Here is a 16,321-nt window from a genome sequence, read left to right as displayed (position 1 = left end):
CGAATTATGAATAACAAATCCTTAAGATATTGGGGTTTAATAACCGAAATCGAGGTTTAGGTTGTTTAAAGAGATTGTAAAAAAAGTGCTATTAAAAGGTTACAATCGGTGATTTGTAAGTGATTTGGCATACTGTTTTATTATTTGTTTTAAAAAGTGGTGACGCAGTTTTGTTATAATAATTATATATATATATATTTTTTTTTTTTTTTTGTGTGTGTGTTTTTTTATTCAGGTGGAAATCTTTTAAGAAATTATTTAGATTCATGATCTTTTTCTTGCAAATAAGTAAATATATGTGCATCTTAAACCGTATATTGTTATTATACAAAGTATAATTACTCAACAAAATATGTACGTAAAAGGTCCGACTCAATTAAAACTAAGGCGTTGCAGTTTTGTGAACGTCCACCATGTGGCAAGCGAACATAACACTTGAACGGTTTTTCGCACTCTAGGGCTTGACGTTTTTAATTTAAGCAGCGACTGCCTCATTTTCCTAAGGATTAATTCAACTGATGTAGCCAGTTGACTTCAAATCTAAAAATTATCTACTTTTACGTTAATAAGAACATAATATGACGAAAAAAATAGGGCGAAAAGTGAACGCCCTGTCCGAATCACTATAGATACTCAAATGTTCCATTCAAAACAAGTACGTTTCAATGTAAATATGAACAAAATACTAACAAGCCTATACTCAAAGCTATCTAAAACTGCATCAACTGTATCACAGACAATTTTTAACATGTCCTAATATTTTATATTCCACTGACTGAACGCGTTTACAGAGTTAGAATCTTCGCGAAAGAGAAACTTTGAATTACCACCTTCAATCTAAACTATAACCAAAAACATTGTCAGTTTCTTAAATTCCAGTGAGCCTGTCTACCTAGACAGCATTTTTGTGCGCAGAGCGAGCTGGCATGAACTGGGTTGAATCTGAAGTGCTGTCTATGCAGGCGGCACTCTAGGTTTTGAGACGCAACCTCGCGGGAGACACGGCACATCTCAACTTTCTCCAGTCTAATGGACCGGAACCAACAACCTCTAAACTGATTTCACTGTGGACCCTCGCTTTCATACGCACTCAGTATCATCTGGAAACACACTCAGGAAGAGCCACGCGAACTTTGTCGAGTGGTTTTGTTTATTTTGATGCTGAAGTGATATCGTCGCCGCTCCATGGAAACTCTCCGCGAGGTGACACGTGTATGAGCGTGTTTTTTCCCCTGTCTGGGTGACTGGGATTGGTGCTGGATGCACACGGTTGTTTATTGTGGTTGGGAAAATATCGCGTCTCATTTTTGAAGTGGACGTTATTAGGCTGCTGTTAGCTTTAGCATAGCAAGGCCTCGTCTGCAAGTGTGGGTTTGCGGTATTGCTGCTGCTGTGTTGGCTGTGGACGTACACACATTCAGCATTAGAAAGCCCAAAAGTGTCAAAGGAGTGTAACTTCGAGCAATAGGAAGTGTTTCTTCTTCACCTGGGAGCTGCTGCTGAATATGAAGGTAAATTTACAGCTCCACTATAACGGAAAATCACAAATTGTGAGTTATTTTGGTACAATTATTTTTTTACTGATCTGTACAAGCCTCCTGACGTATTACTATATTGTTAAAACTAGCAAGTATAACGTTTTTATAAAGTTTTTGTGTACACAGAACATAATTAGGTTTTTTTTTTTTTTATGTCCAAACTGCAATTACAGTAAAGGTAGGTGTTAATGTTATTGTTGCAGGATTCATTTTTGGTGAACGGCATCATTACTCGAAGAACCAAGTGTTATTTGAGTTACTTCAGGATACTTGGTTTAAAATAATAATAAAAAAACACCTGTTGGTTTTTGGAAAATATTATGTGTAAGCACTTTTAGGTCTTCAATATATATATATATATATCATATGCTTTTACATTTCTAATATTGAAATTAATCTGCTCATGGGTTAAATACAATTGTTTTATATGTTTATGATTGTGTGGAATCATTGGTATAAATTGCTGTTTTGGTGCAACTTCTATAATAAATCTTTTGTTGTTTTGTTTTTTTGTAAATAGTGAACCTCCTGGTCAGCACATCAAAATACAGATGCAACAGCCTCATGCAACATCATAATCCGATGCCTCTCCTGATGCATCTGAAAATGACTATAGGATATAGGACGAATAAAAGCTAAAAACAAAAGCCCAATGAGCGACACACGGTCCACAGTCACTGACAGGTATGGATGAGTTATGTTTGTGTTTTACATCTGGTATGATCCACATACAGAAATTTCAGCCTATATCTGTGTTAACTCTCTGCATAGCGATCTGCATTGGACTGCGTTGAGCTTTCATTGATTTGGTTTTGTAATTGGTTTGGTGTAGGTTTATGGTCATGAAGTCTGGTTTTGTGCTTTACTTTCGATTTTGAGAGCTCTGTTCCCATTGACCAATCAATGCATGTATGAGAATTTGGATGCACTCAAGTATGTTTCTTTAGGTTTGCAGGTGTGTTGTATAAATACATTCACAAATGCTGTGTGATGTGCCATGTTGTTGTTGTTTTTTGACCTGTATGTCTTTTGACCTATCAACAGTCAAAATGATTTAACTTAACAAGTGAAATTTAGCCATGATGAGCAAATTTCATGAAGCCTATAGCACAAAAGTCATTTACTGTGGCAACATTTTGACTTTGACAGCTTCTGTGGCATTTTGGGAGGGTTTGTTTTGAATATCAGCAAATGCAGTAGTTCATCTGGGTCTTTTTTGCCTACTGTTTTGTGAAACTGATATACTACTTTTTGCATACTATATAGTAGAGAATTAATCAGACCATTGGAGTACCTGTTTTATTTTAGTAATACTGGTATATATATATATATATATATATATATATATATATATATATATATATATATATATATATATATATATATATATATATATATATTTAAATACAAGTTTTATATCTGAACTAGCTTTTTACGCACAAATGTTTCAGTACTTTTGTGCTTTTCTCAGTTTAGTTACCTTTAATTTTCTATTTAGCTTTTATTTATTTTTATTTCAGGTTTAGTAGTTTTAGTACTTCAGCTTTAACTTATTTTATTTATATGCCAAGGCAAAGTCTTCTAATATTTATATATTATTTTATTTCAGCTGTTGAAAACAATTTTTAGTAGTTTTAGTTAACAAAAAAAAAAAAAAAAAAAACGCTGTCCTGAACTGCTTTTTTGTGCATGTGAAAAATATGTACTGTGCATGTATGTCTCGAAAAAGCCTTTCAACATCAGATGTTAGGCTTGTTTTCAGTACTACCTTTCTTTATTGATTTTTCTGTTGCTTGATATTCTTGTTTTAGCAATGGTGGCATCTTGTATTCTGCATCAACCAGTATCATGCTTCGGTTTGGTTTGGTTTGTTACAATACTGTAATGTTGATTACAGCGTGATCCAAACGGTTTCAAATCTAATTTCTGAAGCTAAATGGCAACACAATGAAAGCCTTAAACATTTGCAGATAGCGAAAATGTTGATCATTTTATATAGACAAGTGTTTAGAAGAAAACGGTTGTAATGTTGTTTTTTATTGTATTGTGCTGCTTCACAGCAAAGCGTGTTACTTGGTTACTGGTTTTTAGACCAGAACACAAATCAAGTGAGAATTCTTGTCTAATTTCATCATTCTGCCATTTGATATTGATCATACTCAGACTTTTTCATAACAAGTGATTAGTGGAAACTAAGCTATGGGAAAGTTCAATGAATGTACCAATAACCACTATTTGCTCAGCCCTCACACATACTTTTCATTCATGATGGCTGAAAAACGTCAGTCAGAGAGTGTTTTCTAATGGTAAGCTCTCACAGGTCTTTGCCACTGACGTCACTGTGGAACAGCAGACTGGTTGTCTGTCTGGTCATCTCTGTGATGACAGATGCTTTCAGTGCTGCAGGGATTGAAACACAAGCATTTGAACTTAACTCTGAGGGAGAGACTCGCTTGTTTATCTGCCTTTCATTCCATCTAGAAGAGTAGCAATATCAGGATTGAACAGTTTTGGCCACCCAGGCCTAGTTGAAGATGATTGGTGTTCGTCTCATCTGTTATCACTGCAGGTGATGCATTGTCCGGCACAGTGTATGTGGCTAATGTGTCTTTTGTTACCTTCAGCCATGGTGCATTCTGTTTTAATCCTAAGGTTATGCCAGTTCAAAGTCATTTGTTGTTTCTTTGTGTCTAGACCTCATTCGCTTTCACTCCTACACTGAAGAATGACATGTAAGATTTAACAGGATATCCTGTAAGCAGATTGGTTAACAGCTTTTAAGTCTGTGAACCGATTGTTTTACTTAGACATTATTCCTGTATAGTATTTAGGATTGAAGTAATAGTTTAGTGTAAAGAAGCATTTCTGATTACAGCTTTACAGGACATTGAAGGTAGGCACTCTGAGTTTTTTGTTTACTGTAAAAATAAAAACAAAAACAAGCTGATGATTATTTTTTTTTATTAGCATTCATTTAATTGGAATAGCAATTTCTTTATACGCGAAAATAGATTTACAAATTGATTATAAAATTGTGTAATTTCCTATAATTTTTTTGAAGGCAAAAAATGTAAGTAAAAAAAAGCAAATATTATAATTGTTTTACAATCTTGCTCATTAAAGGAACACACCACTATTTTTGAAAATAGGCTTATTTTCCAACTCCCCCAGAGTTAAACCGTTTTACCATTTTCTGATCCATTCAGTCAATCACTGGGTTTGGCGGTAGCACTTTTAGCTGCAGCTTAGCATAGATCATTGAATCTGATTTGACCGTTAACATCTCGCTCAAAAATGACCAAAAAGGTTAGGTATTATTCCTATTTAAAACTTGACTCTTCTGTTCTGAGGCCGATATGGCTTGGAACTATACTCTCACTCTGGAGAAATAATCAAGGAACTTTGCTGCCGTACCACGGTTGTAGCAGGCACAGAGATATTATTATTTTAAGGCACTGTGTAAAATCATTGCGCCTGCTGTGAGATGTTAACAGTCTAATCATATTCAATTATCTATGCTAAGCTAAGCTAAAAGTGCTACCACCAAACCCAGAGATCGGCTGAATGGATTCGATTTCGAAAACGGTAAAACTCAACTGTTTTACTTTAGAGGAGTTGGAAAATGCGCCTATTTTCGAAAATAGTGGTGTGTTCCTTTAAAACTTTTTCCCATCATAATAATTAATAATTTTTGTATTAAACATTGCTGACACTCATGCATGTTCTTTTTTTTCACACTTGGAGGAGTTATAACTGAAACGTGTGATAAGCATACAGCAGCTTAATAACCAAGTTGCTTAAAATAGCTGTGCTGCTGAGCACTGATGCATAGCTTCACTAATGATATTTTGACACTCCAGTATTTGAAACTGTACTGGCATTAATAAAATCTGAAATGAAATGCATGTTGTGGTCATTACAGCTGTAGCTCCAGTAGTGTAAGCTAGTTAGCATCAGTTAGCAACGATACAGGACTAGTTTCATGAAGACATTATTATTTGGACCATTGTTTTTTTGTTTTTTGACATCAGAAACTCTTCAATTCATGTTACTGTAATGAAATTAATCACATTCCTATCCTTATCCTGATGTTTCCTGCATCAAGCATGCTGCGTTTCTGGTTAATCTGCCGCACCGTGACCAAAATATAATTGTTGTATATTTTAGCTGAAACATGTGAGTTTGTGATTTTTGTATGGAGAGAGAATAAAAAACTTGGGTATTGGAAAATAATCTTTTGACAAAAAACAAAAAACAAAACTGCTTTTCCAACACTGGCTGCATGCAGCAATAAACCTACTGCAGAACATGCTGTTCAGTTCCCCACTGAATCACTTGATTAGGGCAGTTCCTTTTAATGAATCAGAAGAACCAATCAGACTAATTAAACACAGCCCTTTACAGTCTGAATCATCAGCTAATGTGATCATTGTTGTTTGTAGTTTTTTATTATACAGCTGTTTGGGTGTTCCTCCAATGCATACTAAATTAGGGGAAAAAAACAACCAAAAATCATGGTTTTTCTGTCTATACATACATACATGCATACATACATAATTAAAATTAGTACATATGTATTATAATTTTTACATGTGTATATATGCCTATTTTATTATCTCATGTAATTGGTTTTATTATTTTATATAACTATGTATTGGAGAAGGAAACCATCTCCGCTGTGTAATTATGATTAATTGCACATAGTTAGTATTTTAGCTGTCAGTATATCAATCTTGCTGCATTGTGGTTAATTAAGCTGCTGTGCAGAGTGTGCATGTACTGTGCACATGCAGAGCTCTCTTGAATCTCAGATGTTCAGTCCATTATTTCTACGCACAAAACCGGTCGGCCTGCTGTAGCTTTAGATCATAGTGTCAACACGAGGGCTGTGTTCTCCTGACACACGCCCATCGCTTTCTGCAATACAAAGATTTACGGTTGAGGATTTATGAAGCAGTACGCTGATGTTTTGAGTATGATATTGTTGTGTACTGCTCATCCTTGTGGCCATAGTGGCTGACAGACGCTCTCACTGGAGTGTAAATGAAGAGTGGAGTGGGCCGGCCTCACACCCTGCTGCCACTTTGGCATGTACACAACAGCCACTCCTTCTCCTCTCCGGTGCTCTTTCTGCACCAGATCTGTCTCAGTAAAGATCACCAGCCCCTGCTGAGACACAACAATGTCTGACACCCCCGACACCCCCCCCCCCCTTCCCCTACATTCTCCCCTGCCCCCTTCACCTCCAGACAAATGGGCCTTTCACTACAGTACCGGGCCACACCTTTGCTCACCTTTACCTTGGGCGAAGCAGCTGAAAGTCTCAGAAACACACCTAGTTACTCCGTTTTCAGACATAAATATATGAGTATGTAAGCTTTGCTGCAGGTGAGTCATCCGTCTTGTCAAAGCCCTCATTGTGATTTCAGCAGTGCTGCCTTGTGTCTTACACCCTTCTGAGCTGAAATAGAGAAATTCGTTTCTTGTTGTCTTGATGGATGGGGTGGAAATGCTGAAGTTTGCAGATTGACATAGATGTTTGATTTTGGATTTGGACAAGAATACCAGTTTTGCCCAGTGGAAAATCTTTAAAGAAATGCACAAAATCATAGTTCGAAGGAAGGCTGGTCTGTGCGGGGTGGATATTCTGGTTTCTCTGGCAGTGTAGAAAATCGGAGTTGACAGTCATGAAACCCAGACCGCACTGTGAAATCAACTGAAAGTCTATGAATAGAAGTAACTCAGAAATCTCAGTCTCACGCAGAAGATAGCCATGAATGTGCATTTTGTGTTACAGAATGTCCCTTCGGGAGTAATGGCAAGAAATGCATTTCACATGGCCATTAAAGTAATTTTAATAAGTATGGGCAAGTTTCAGGTATGGTGTTTTTCCATTTTTCAACACCCATTTACAGTCAACGTCCTTGACATTTGAGGCATGTGTTTTTTCAGCTTAAAACCACATTTGGTTGTTATTGTTTTCATCAGGTAATAATCATATGCCAGATGTATGATTACAGGAATGGCTTAAAGAAGCGTTTTGTTTTGAATTAGCTGTTAGCATATAAATTAGCACATGACCGTTTTGATGGTGATATCATGTGCTGCAAATACTTAGCAACCTACAAGGCTCAAATGTCATGAAAGGAAACAAATATTTTGTCACATTTGGCAGATTTGGAGGTTTTGTATGTAATCATTGGGCGGACACATGAATATTTGAAGAAGAAAAAAAGTGATGAGTGGTGCTACTCTGGCAGCTTTTGCTAAGGGGGCTGGTCACGTTATTCGTTTTGTTCCATTGGCTTCCATTGATCCATGCATACATGCAAATAAATTTTTCTGTGTTCCAAATTTCAAGTTTGGTGCAGGGCATCCAAGATGTAAGTGACTTTGTTTCTTCTGTAGAACACAAATTATGATTTTTACCTTCAGTCATTGCAGTCTCTAAATTGTACAATGCATGGCAAATGGTAACAGAATAATGCACAGACAAATCCATATTAAACCCTGCGGCTCAGGACGATACATTGATGTGTAAAGACACAAAAAAATTGGTCTGTGCAAAAAACTGAACAGTATTTATATGTTTTTTTTTTACCTCTGATTCACTCAATGGGTCTCATTCATGAAACATTCGTAAATATACGAGTAAATATGTGAGTGATTTGCGCGTAAAGAGAACTTCCCGAAAACTCTTCTCCTGATTCACAAAAACTTCGTAAACGTCAGATGTGATAGTGAAATGTGTGTGTGTGTGTTAATGAATTCCAATCAGTCGTAAATGCGACGCGCGTGCACGCTCATTCTCAATTACCATAAATCCCTCCCATTAAATCCGACTGACAACTATATATGAGCATCATATTATGACACCAAACGAATGATTCCAACACGTCTTTTCAAAAGCGAATGAAAATTAAAATTTCTCAGCTGCAGAATTTGAAGTTTTATTATCAGAAGTTCATTCAAAACGCCACGTTTTATTTTCAAGCGTACATAGTGGCGTATCAGGTCCTAAAAAAAAGCATGCTTGGTAGCATATTACAGACGATGTTAATAGAGTTTCATCTGTTAATCGAACAGTCCCAAAAGTGAAAGGAAAAACCCTATGTAATTACTATATATAATATTTTTTTTCAAAATGCTGTGTAAATATGTACCCGATTAAGAATTAAAATGCTGCAGTATTAATGAGCAAAACGTTCAGACGTTAAACGCACTATTTACGCGTGACTGGGAGCAGGTGTAGATTTATTTCGTACCAACTAACATTTGGAAAATACGAACGTTTTAATGAATCCGAAAATTTACGCCAGAACCACTTTACACGCGATTTACACAAAAATTCGTTCTGCTCGTGTTTCATGAATGAGACCCAATGTCCGAACTGTTAGAACTCTTGTGAACACGCTTTACATCAGCAATGCTGCTTCTTCTTCTTGTTTCTTCTTGCGGATCGCAGACTTATAAGTGCATTACTGCCACCTATCTCTCAAGTGGACCATTAACACTCCTAATGTATAACAGATCAGATGTCATTTATCCAGTGAGGAGAGTGAGTTGAGCTGACTGACAAGAAGAGTGAGGTGAGACAAACAAGACGATTGCAGATGATTTAGTTTTGAGACAAAATGCAAAAGTGCGTGTTTTCCACTATTTTGGATTTAGAAAAGCCTGTTGACTTTTTCCATTTATCGAAGGTTTTTTCGAAGTTCTTTTTAAAACATTAGTTTCTCATTTAATTGGTTCCACATTGTTTGCTGATTTTTACTTTATTTAAACTCTCTGTCATTTATTAATTTTATTTGACATCAAGGTATATGCCGTGCCTCCAAGCTTTCTTATTCAGTTGCTGATAAATGTTCTGTGTTTCTTATTTATTTGGTTATGCAGTCCCCTCCATAAGTATTGGAACAGTAAAGACAAAATTGTTCTGTTTTTGCTGTGGAGTCAAGAAATCTGTAAATCTGATTAAAAGATGAATATGTGACAAAACTACAGAATGTCACATTTTATTATTGGGTGATTCAACAAATATGTTTTACCAGCTACGAAGATCAGCACTTTTAGAATTTCATCTTCCTGTGTGATGTGACCTCACAGGTGTTTCTAAGTGTTCAGCTGTGTCCTGTTTCATTAATTCTTCCGATATTAAAATCAGGGAATGTGTCTTATCAGTTATATCCATTGCTTCTGCATTCTAAGTCTTGCATTCGACGATGACACACACAAACCAGGATGAAGACGAGGAAGCCGACTTTGAAAGAAAAGCAAGCAATTTGGAGGCTGAAAGATAAAAGGAAGTCAATTAGAACTATAGGAAAAACAAAGGGCATGGAGAAATCAAGAGTTTGGAAACTACCGGCGACATCAGCAACCAACAACGACCTGATTGGCTGAGAAAAACAATAATAGTTGATGACAGACACATCATAAAAGCTTGAAAATTAACCCTAAAATTCATGTCTGTAAAATCACCTACAACCTTCAGAAAGCTGGGGTGATTCTCTATCAATATACAGTCCGCAGGAGAAGTTGAGACAGAATTACAGAAGCTACACAGCAAGACACAATCCTCTGAACACCGAAAATAGAAAGGCAAGATTCTTCACAAATGTGAGCCAGTAGAGTTTTGGAACTGAGTTGATGGACCAATGAGACACAGATTAACCGTTATCTAAGTGATTGGAAAGCAAAAGTGTGGAGAGAAAAAAAGGGAACTGCAAATGATCCTAAGCATACAAGCTCATATGTAAAGTTTGATGGAGGTGGTGTCATGGTATGGGCATGCGTGGCTGTCTCCAGAACAGGACCTCTTCATTTTAATAATGACTTAATGTATGATGGCAGAATAAGTTTGGAAGGGTACAAAATCATCTTGGCTACCAATAATCAAGACAATGCCACCAAATCATTAGAAAGCACTTCATATTAAATCAGGACAATGACCCAAAACACCCTGCCAGTTCAGTCAAGGACTTTATAAGAGCAAAGCAATGTAAAGTCTTAGATTGCCCAAATCAATCTCCAGATTTAAATCTGACTGAACATTAATTTCACCAGTTGAAGACCAGACTAAAGACAGAAACTCCCCAAAACAAGCAACAGTTGGAACTGGCTGCATTAAAGATTGAAGAAAAGCATTTCAAAGCATAAGAGCAAGAGTCTGGTGATGTCTATGGGTTGCAGACTCACCGCTCTGATTGCATGTAAGGGATCTGCAACTGAATATTAGCTTTTAATCATTTACATCTGCCTTAAATGTTCAAATACTTATGCTCACATCAAAAAGTGGGATAAACTATAAAAGTACTGTCCTTTTTATTTGGTAAAACATGTCTGTGTCAAAAGACCTAATAATAAAATGAGACATTCTATAGTTTTGTCGCATATTCATAATTTAATATTTGCAAATGTCTTGATTCCACAGCAGAAAAAGCAATTTTGTCTTTACTGTTCCAATACTTATGAAGGGCACTGTATATTATACACTTACTGTGTACTTAGCCTATTTCCAGTTTTGTATACCTATTTAAAGTTTATGCAAGTTATTTATTATTTTATATTAGGCATAGCCTGTCCTGTAGCATGGTGTATTTTTATTTGTTTTGTTAATAAAAGTTATTCTAAAGTGAGTTTGATGTTGTATTTTGTTGTTGCATTCAAGCAATTGACTCTGAACTGCCACTAATTCGAAAGTGAAAGTAAAATGCACTTGGCGCTTTTAAGCTATTTATAAGCGAAGGATAGCTAGGAAAAGAGGGAAATTTCCAACAAACTAAAAATGAACAATTGCTTTACGTTGAATTGGTGCTATTTGAAAGTAAAAGCTAAATGTGCATGCCGCTTTTATAAGCTATTTAAAAGTGAAGTAAAGCAAGGAAAATAGGGAACTGACCACCCCCACAGTGATACCAGTATTACCGGTGGGAAACATTCCTCACCGTCACAACCCTATCTTAGCGCTCTGCCTAATTAATTTTGATTAATTGTGCAGCCCTAGTGTAAATGACTTTCTTCTTTCAGAAAATACAATAACAGTAACATTAGAAAAGTCCTGGCTCTTTTAAGCTTTATAATGGCAGTGAGTGGTGGTCAAGATTTTGAAGAAAGTGCCTCCATCATCATAAAAAGTACTGTTATAAAGGCCTTCTGAAGTGAATCAATGCATTTGTGTAAGAAAAGTAACCATATTTAAAACTTTATAAACTGTAATCTGTAGCTTCCACTAACTGTCATGTGTCCATGAGAGAGTGGCATTACAGTGAATGACGTAGGACATAATAATAGCTTTGAATATGTAATAAAAAGTTCATATTTTATGGCTTTAATGAAAATAGAAGATTTCAAACAGCATGTTGTCTATAAAAAATTTCAGGCTTATTTTCTCAAAGGCTCACACAGTAATGGTTCTTTATACGTGAGAGTATATAGTTGCCATTGACACTATATTTTAGGAGAGGGGTCACTAGCAAGGGGTGAGCATATTTAGACCTCTATGGCATCAAAACAGTGGAAACCCCCTAATGTGTGTCCAGCTGACATGTCAAACAAGCATGTTTGTCTTAACATCTTCACATTAACTTTCAGTGTGAGAACATTCAACCATCAAAATGAGATGGTGTTTGCAGATACTTTAGAGATGTGTTTTTTTTAATTCTATAAGCAAACATGGAAAAATCATCTTGTGTACGGCTTGAGATTATTGTGAACCATGTAAACTTCAACAAATCAATTCTGATAACTGGTAAACAATATAACTGGTGTTTCTCGACAGACAGACATAAGCTCTACACCCTGTCTCCTGAAAGATATGTGATTTCTAATCAATCAGATGAATGATTTTTACTGTACACCATGCTTCAGATGGTCCAGGAATTCTCCTCTGTGTATTGGGACAGAAACTACATTACCAGTCCAGTAGTTTTTTGTGACTATAACAGATATCAATAAAGAGCTCTAAAATTTGGATTCCTAGCAGTACAGCAAATGCCAGCCGAGTTTGGAGAGTCCTTTCACAGGGTTTGTTTGAACATAGATTCCCCTATACACCCTGGCAGCGAGTAGGAAATGTGGAGCTGCAGCCAATAGCCCCCTGGCTGTTGAGAGGGGGAGGGACATTGACCGAGGGTTTGCAGTGTTGTGATGTAGATGTTAATGCTCGCATATACTTGCCAATACCAAAACGCATGAAAGGTGCAAGTCTTCACCAATGATATGATGCAAGAAGACATATGTGGCTGGTTACAAGACGTTGAAGCTTGCCGCCAGTGTTACTTTCAACATCAAAATGAACATCTTATATTCTCTGTTCCCTGTGCCATATCGTTGAGGTCTGATATATTCCTTCTCCATTTGCAGTCTTGGCTTATGCAATCCCTGGCCTTCTGTGCCAAGTGGAGACCAGACTGCTGTGCTGTATTTTCTCCGGTGCATTAAGCTGTGACTGAAAAGTGTGGGGAGAGAGAGACGACTGCCTCTCTGCAGAAGGCGATTGGATATGATTAATTCGCCTGTCCTCTTTTCCCTCACGCTGCGTGGATGCTTAAATCTTATGTAGTTTCAGGGGCAGCGTGGCAAGGCAGGCTCACTGGGCCGAGGTTAATCCTTTGTGTTGCGTGCTTCACTGCTGTGAGATGCTATGACAGTTGGCTGCAGGATTAACGTGGAACTGATGCACTAAAATACAGATTTTCTATATGGTGTTTTGAAAGAACTTGGTCATTCAGGAACATTAAAGGCAAATTAAAGATGCAGGTCACTGCAAGTCTTTTTTGTCTTTTTACTCTGTTGTCCTAAACTGATTTAATTAATTTAATACCATTTTATTATTATTATTATTATTATTATTATTATTATTTTTATTTTTTAGTAGTGTTGTAAAAAGACCCGGTACTTCGGTACCAAGTTGGTACTAAAAAAATGAAAATGTCACGGTACCCGATTTCTTTAAGTATCGGTCAACCCGGTTCATGACACATACAGCGCTATGATTTCCGCGAAGCAGAAAACACGGACGGAATCTCAAAATCCAGTCATGAAAATGAAACTTACATTTTAATATGAACAGTCACCGAATTTGTCAAAGTTCGCATACATTAATCAAATCAAATCTCCTTATGGACAAGTATCTGTAGTTGTTAAGTTGAAATATGAATCCTGCATGTTCTGCGCGTCTCTGTGTGAATGAATGAATGGCAGAGACGTGCGGGTTTGTTTTCTACATAGACTGAAGCGTGTGACGCTTACAGTTATTTCAGCATCTGCCGTCTCAATGAGGACATAAATACATAAACTACATCACCAGAACTGTTCAGAGTCACTTCACAAGCATTTTAAGCAAACGCATTGTGCTATAAAATTCAATTTGGGTGAAACTTGTTTACTGTTTTTCATAATTATATTACTTGTAGAAAAACACTTAATACTGATGTACTTAATTGTAAATAAGTATAAAGAATGGCATTGGTTTTATTTTTAGTGATACAGTTTTTTGGGGTTTTTTTTATGAACATATTTTTGTGTTTTGCTTTGGTAGATTTCACTGGTATCAGTACCAAATACGGAAATTTTGGTAACGTGACGACACTAATTCTTACAGTTTTTATTTTTTTATTTATTTTTTTATTGTATTTATCTTGTCATGTGTACATATATATATATATATTATGTAGCAGGCTGCCTGTCTTTAGTTTTTGACAGAGAAGGACCCGTGTTGGTTGTTTTGGGAGGCATGGATTGGCCCTTGGCGTCAGCTTGTCCTCCTGACCCTGGCGACAAAGTGTGTTTTGAACTTGTCTTACTCTCTGCTTTCCCACCTCCTCCTGCAATATCAAAGAATTTAAACAGACAATCTAGCGTGAAGAAATGCACATCCTCCAGCCCTGTCAGGACGGGTGATTGAGTTTATTGGAGCAGAAAAGGAAAATCTCCCCAGGCCGCTGCTGCTCAGCACCCCCCACCCCCACCCCCACCCCGTTCCTCATTGTGATGTCACCTGGGGGAGGGGCCGCTCATTTCAGAGGCCCAGCTCGACCTGTGTCTTCTGGCATTACCCCAAATGACACTTCCACATCCACTTACCTTTTCATTTCGGTTCTCTTTTGCTCTCGCTTCCCATTATTATGTAGACTGTGTGTGTGCACTTTCACAAACACACACAGTCGCTGTGCTCTTGTTTGATCATGTCATTACTCAGTCATCACTGTTTAATGGGTTTTAACAGCTGATGTTTAGAGCAAATGTTGGCTCCTGTTGGAGCCAGTTGGTGCGCTTGGGGCCATAAAGACTGCCTCTCCTATCTGTCCGCAAAGCATTTGTCCTCTTCTTATTTGCCTAGACGTTTCCCGGATTTGCTTATTCATTTTAGTTTATAATGGCTTTGCATGAAGCCTTTTATTTATTAAATGACTTGATTGAGCTTTTGTGAAGAGACATCCGCAGTGTTTATTTTTCAGTTCACTTCTCCTTCACTTATTTTCACTGACACAAGCAGCCAAAATTTGACAGATCTGCAAATGAGACCTCATCTCTTGACGCGGGTGATTTTGGCACTTCTAGTTTAGCAACAAGTTCCTCATGTGGTATTTGAAGGGGAAGTGAAAGGATGTAGTGTACATTTACTCAGGGGTGTCCATGTGATGTTATTTCTTATAAAAAAAAAAGATTTTCTTCATGTGAATCAGTTAAGGGAATATTCTGGGTTTTCTTTCTTTCTTTTTTAATTCTTCTCTATTAACAGCATGATATCAGTTTCCACATAAAATAGTTTAAGTAATTTTGTGTTTGCTAAGATTTTCTTTTTTCCTTTGCTTTTTTTTAGAACTAAAAAAAGATCTTTTTTTTTAGATTTGTACTCATTAGACAATTTTTTTTTTGCCATGATTATTTGTGAAAAAGAAATGTATACTTATATTTGAATTTAGCCTAAATTAGTTAAAACAAAAAAACTTAAAGTATTTGATTTTTCTTTAAACATTGGATTTTTATATTTTTTTATCTGAATATCAAGTTATTAAAAAAGTGTTAGTTTTTTATTTAAATCAGCAATAAATACTCAGACTTTATAAATAAATAATCAGAAGTTATACAGCTGTAATGTAACTTCATGATGGACATAAATTTAGAAACATACAAAAATTTATCATAAAAATGATGACATAAAATTACATCCTGTAATTTGTGTATTGTTTTGTATGTATCTTTCTCCTCCATGCTGGCCAGATGACTTTACACTAAAAATTGTATTATAGCAGGGGGGAAAAAAGCAAATTGCTACAACTATGTTCAATAACTCACAGCCCAACATGTTGTAAGATCATTTAAAAAGTAAAGTTAGAATAGCTTAATAATAAAAATTTAATATTGCATAAGTGGTCACACCACTATATTAACTTATAATTGTGTTAATGTATTACATGCATACTTAAGAATCAAATCAAAGTTATAGTGTGTGCTAAATCTTTCCAAGGTTTTTTTTTTTTTTTTTTTTTTTACTTATAACTTCTAGCTTATTAAATCTAAACATTACTTCACATTATTACACGGCTATGTTGTGAGTCCTTGTCCTGTGGTGTGTGTTGAGTATTGCAGTCTGGCTGTTGGGTCAGGTCACTGTCTGACGCACACAGACTCTTGCAGAAACACATACATGACCATTTGGAGCGATGCGGCCGTGCTTGACAGTGGTGATGTCATTAGTTGGAGCACAGAGGTCCTCTGAACCGCATTTTATACAAACAGCAAGTGTTCTTTCTTCTGCAAAGTCACTGCTCCTTCTC

General features: G+C 36.4%; 1 protein-coding gene across 5 annotated transcripts in view; it reads left to right on the top strand.

The window, feature by feature from the left end:
- The first annotated feature begins 923 nt into the window (after window positions 1-923).
- LOC113115085 (rho guanine nucleotide exchange factor 12-like) overlaps window positions 924-16,321 on the top strand; it is a 54,984-nt gene continuing 39,586 nt past the window's right edge. For 4 of the 5 annotated variants that reach the window (XR_003293825.1, XM_026282358.1, XM_026282357.1 and 1 more), the window contains exons 1-2: window positions 926-1,511; window positions 2,059-2,222. Coding sequence is in view for 4 of the 5 variants with exons in the window: in XM_026282358.1 (XP_026138143.1) it covers window positions 2,191-2,222 (32 nt within the window). In the remaining variant the exon portion in view is untranslated. Of the gene's footprint in view, window positions 1,512-2,058; window positions 2,223-16,321 lie in introns of all 5 variants that reach the window. The other variant, XM_026282356.1, reaches the window with a different exon arrangement.

Source organism: Carassius auratus, chromosome 15 (genome assembly GCF_003368295.1).
Source record: "Carassius auratus strain Wakin chromosome 15, ASM336829v1, whole genome shotgun sequence".
Taxonomy (NCBI): Eukaryota; Metazoa; Chordata; class Actinopteri; order Cypriniformes; family Cyprinidae; genus Carassius; species Carassius auratus.
The sequence above is the reverse complement of the archived record's forward strand: the minus strand, read 5'-3'. Positions and strand labels throughout refer to the sequence as shown.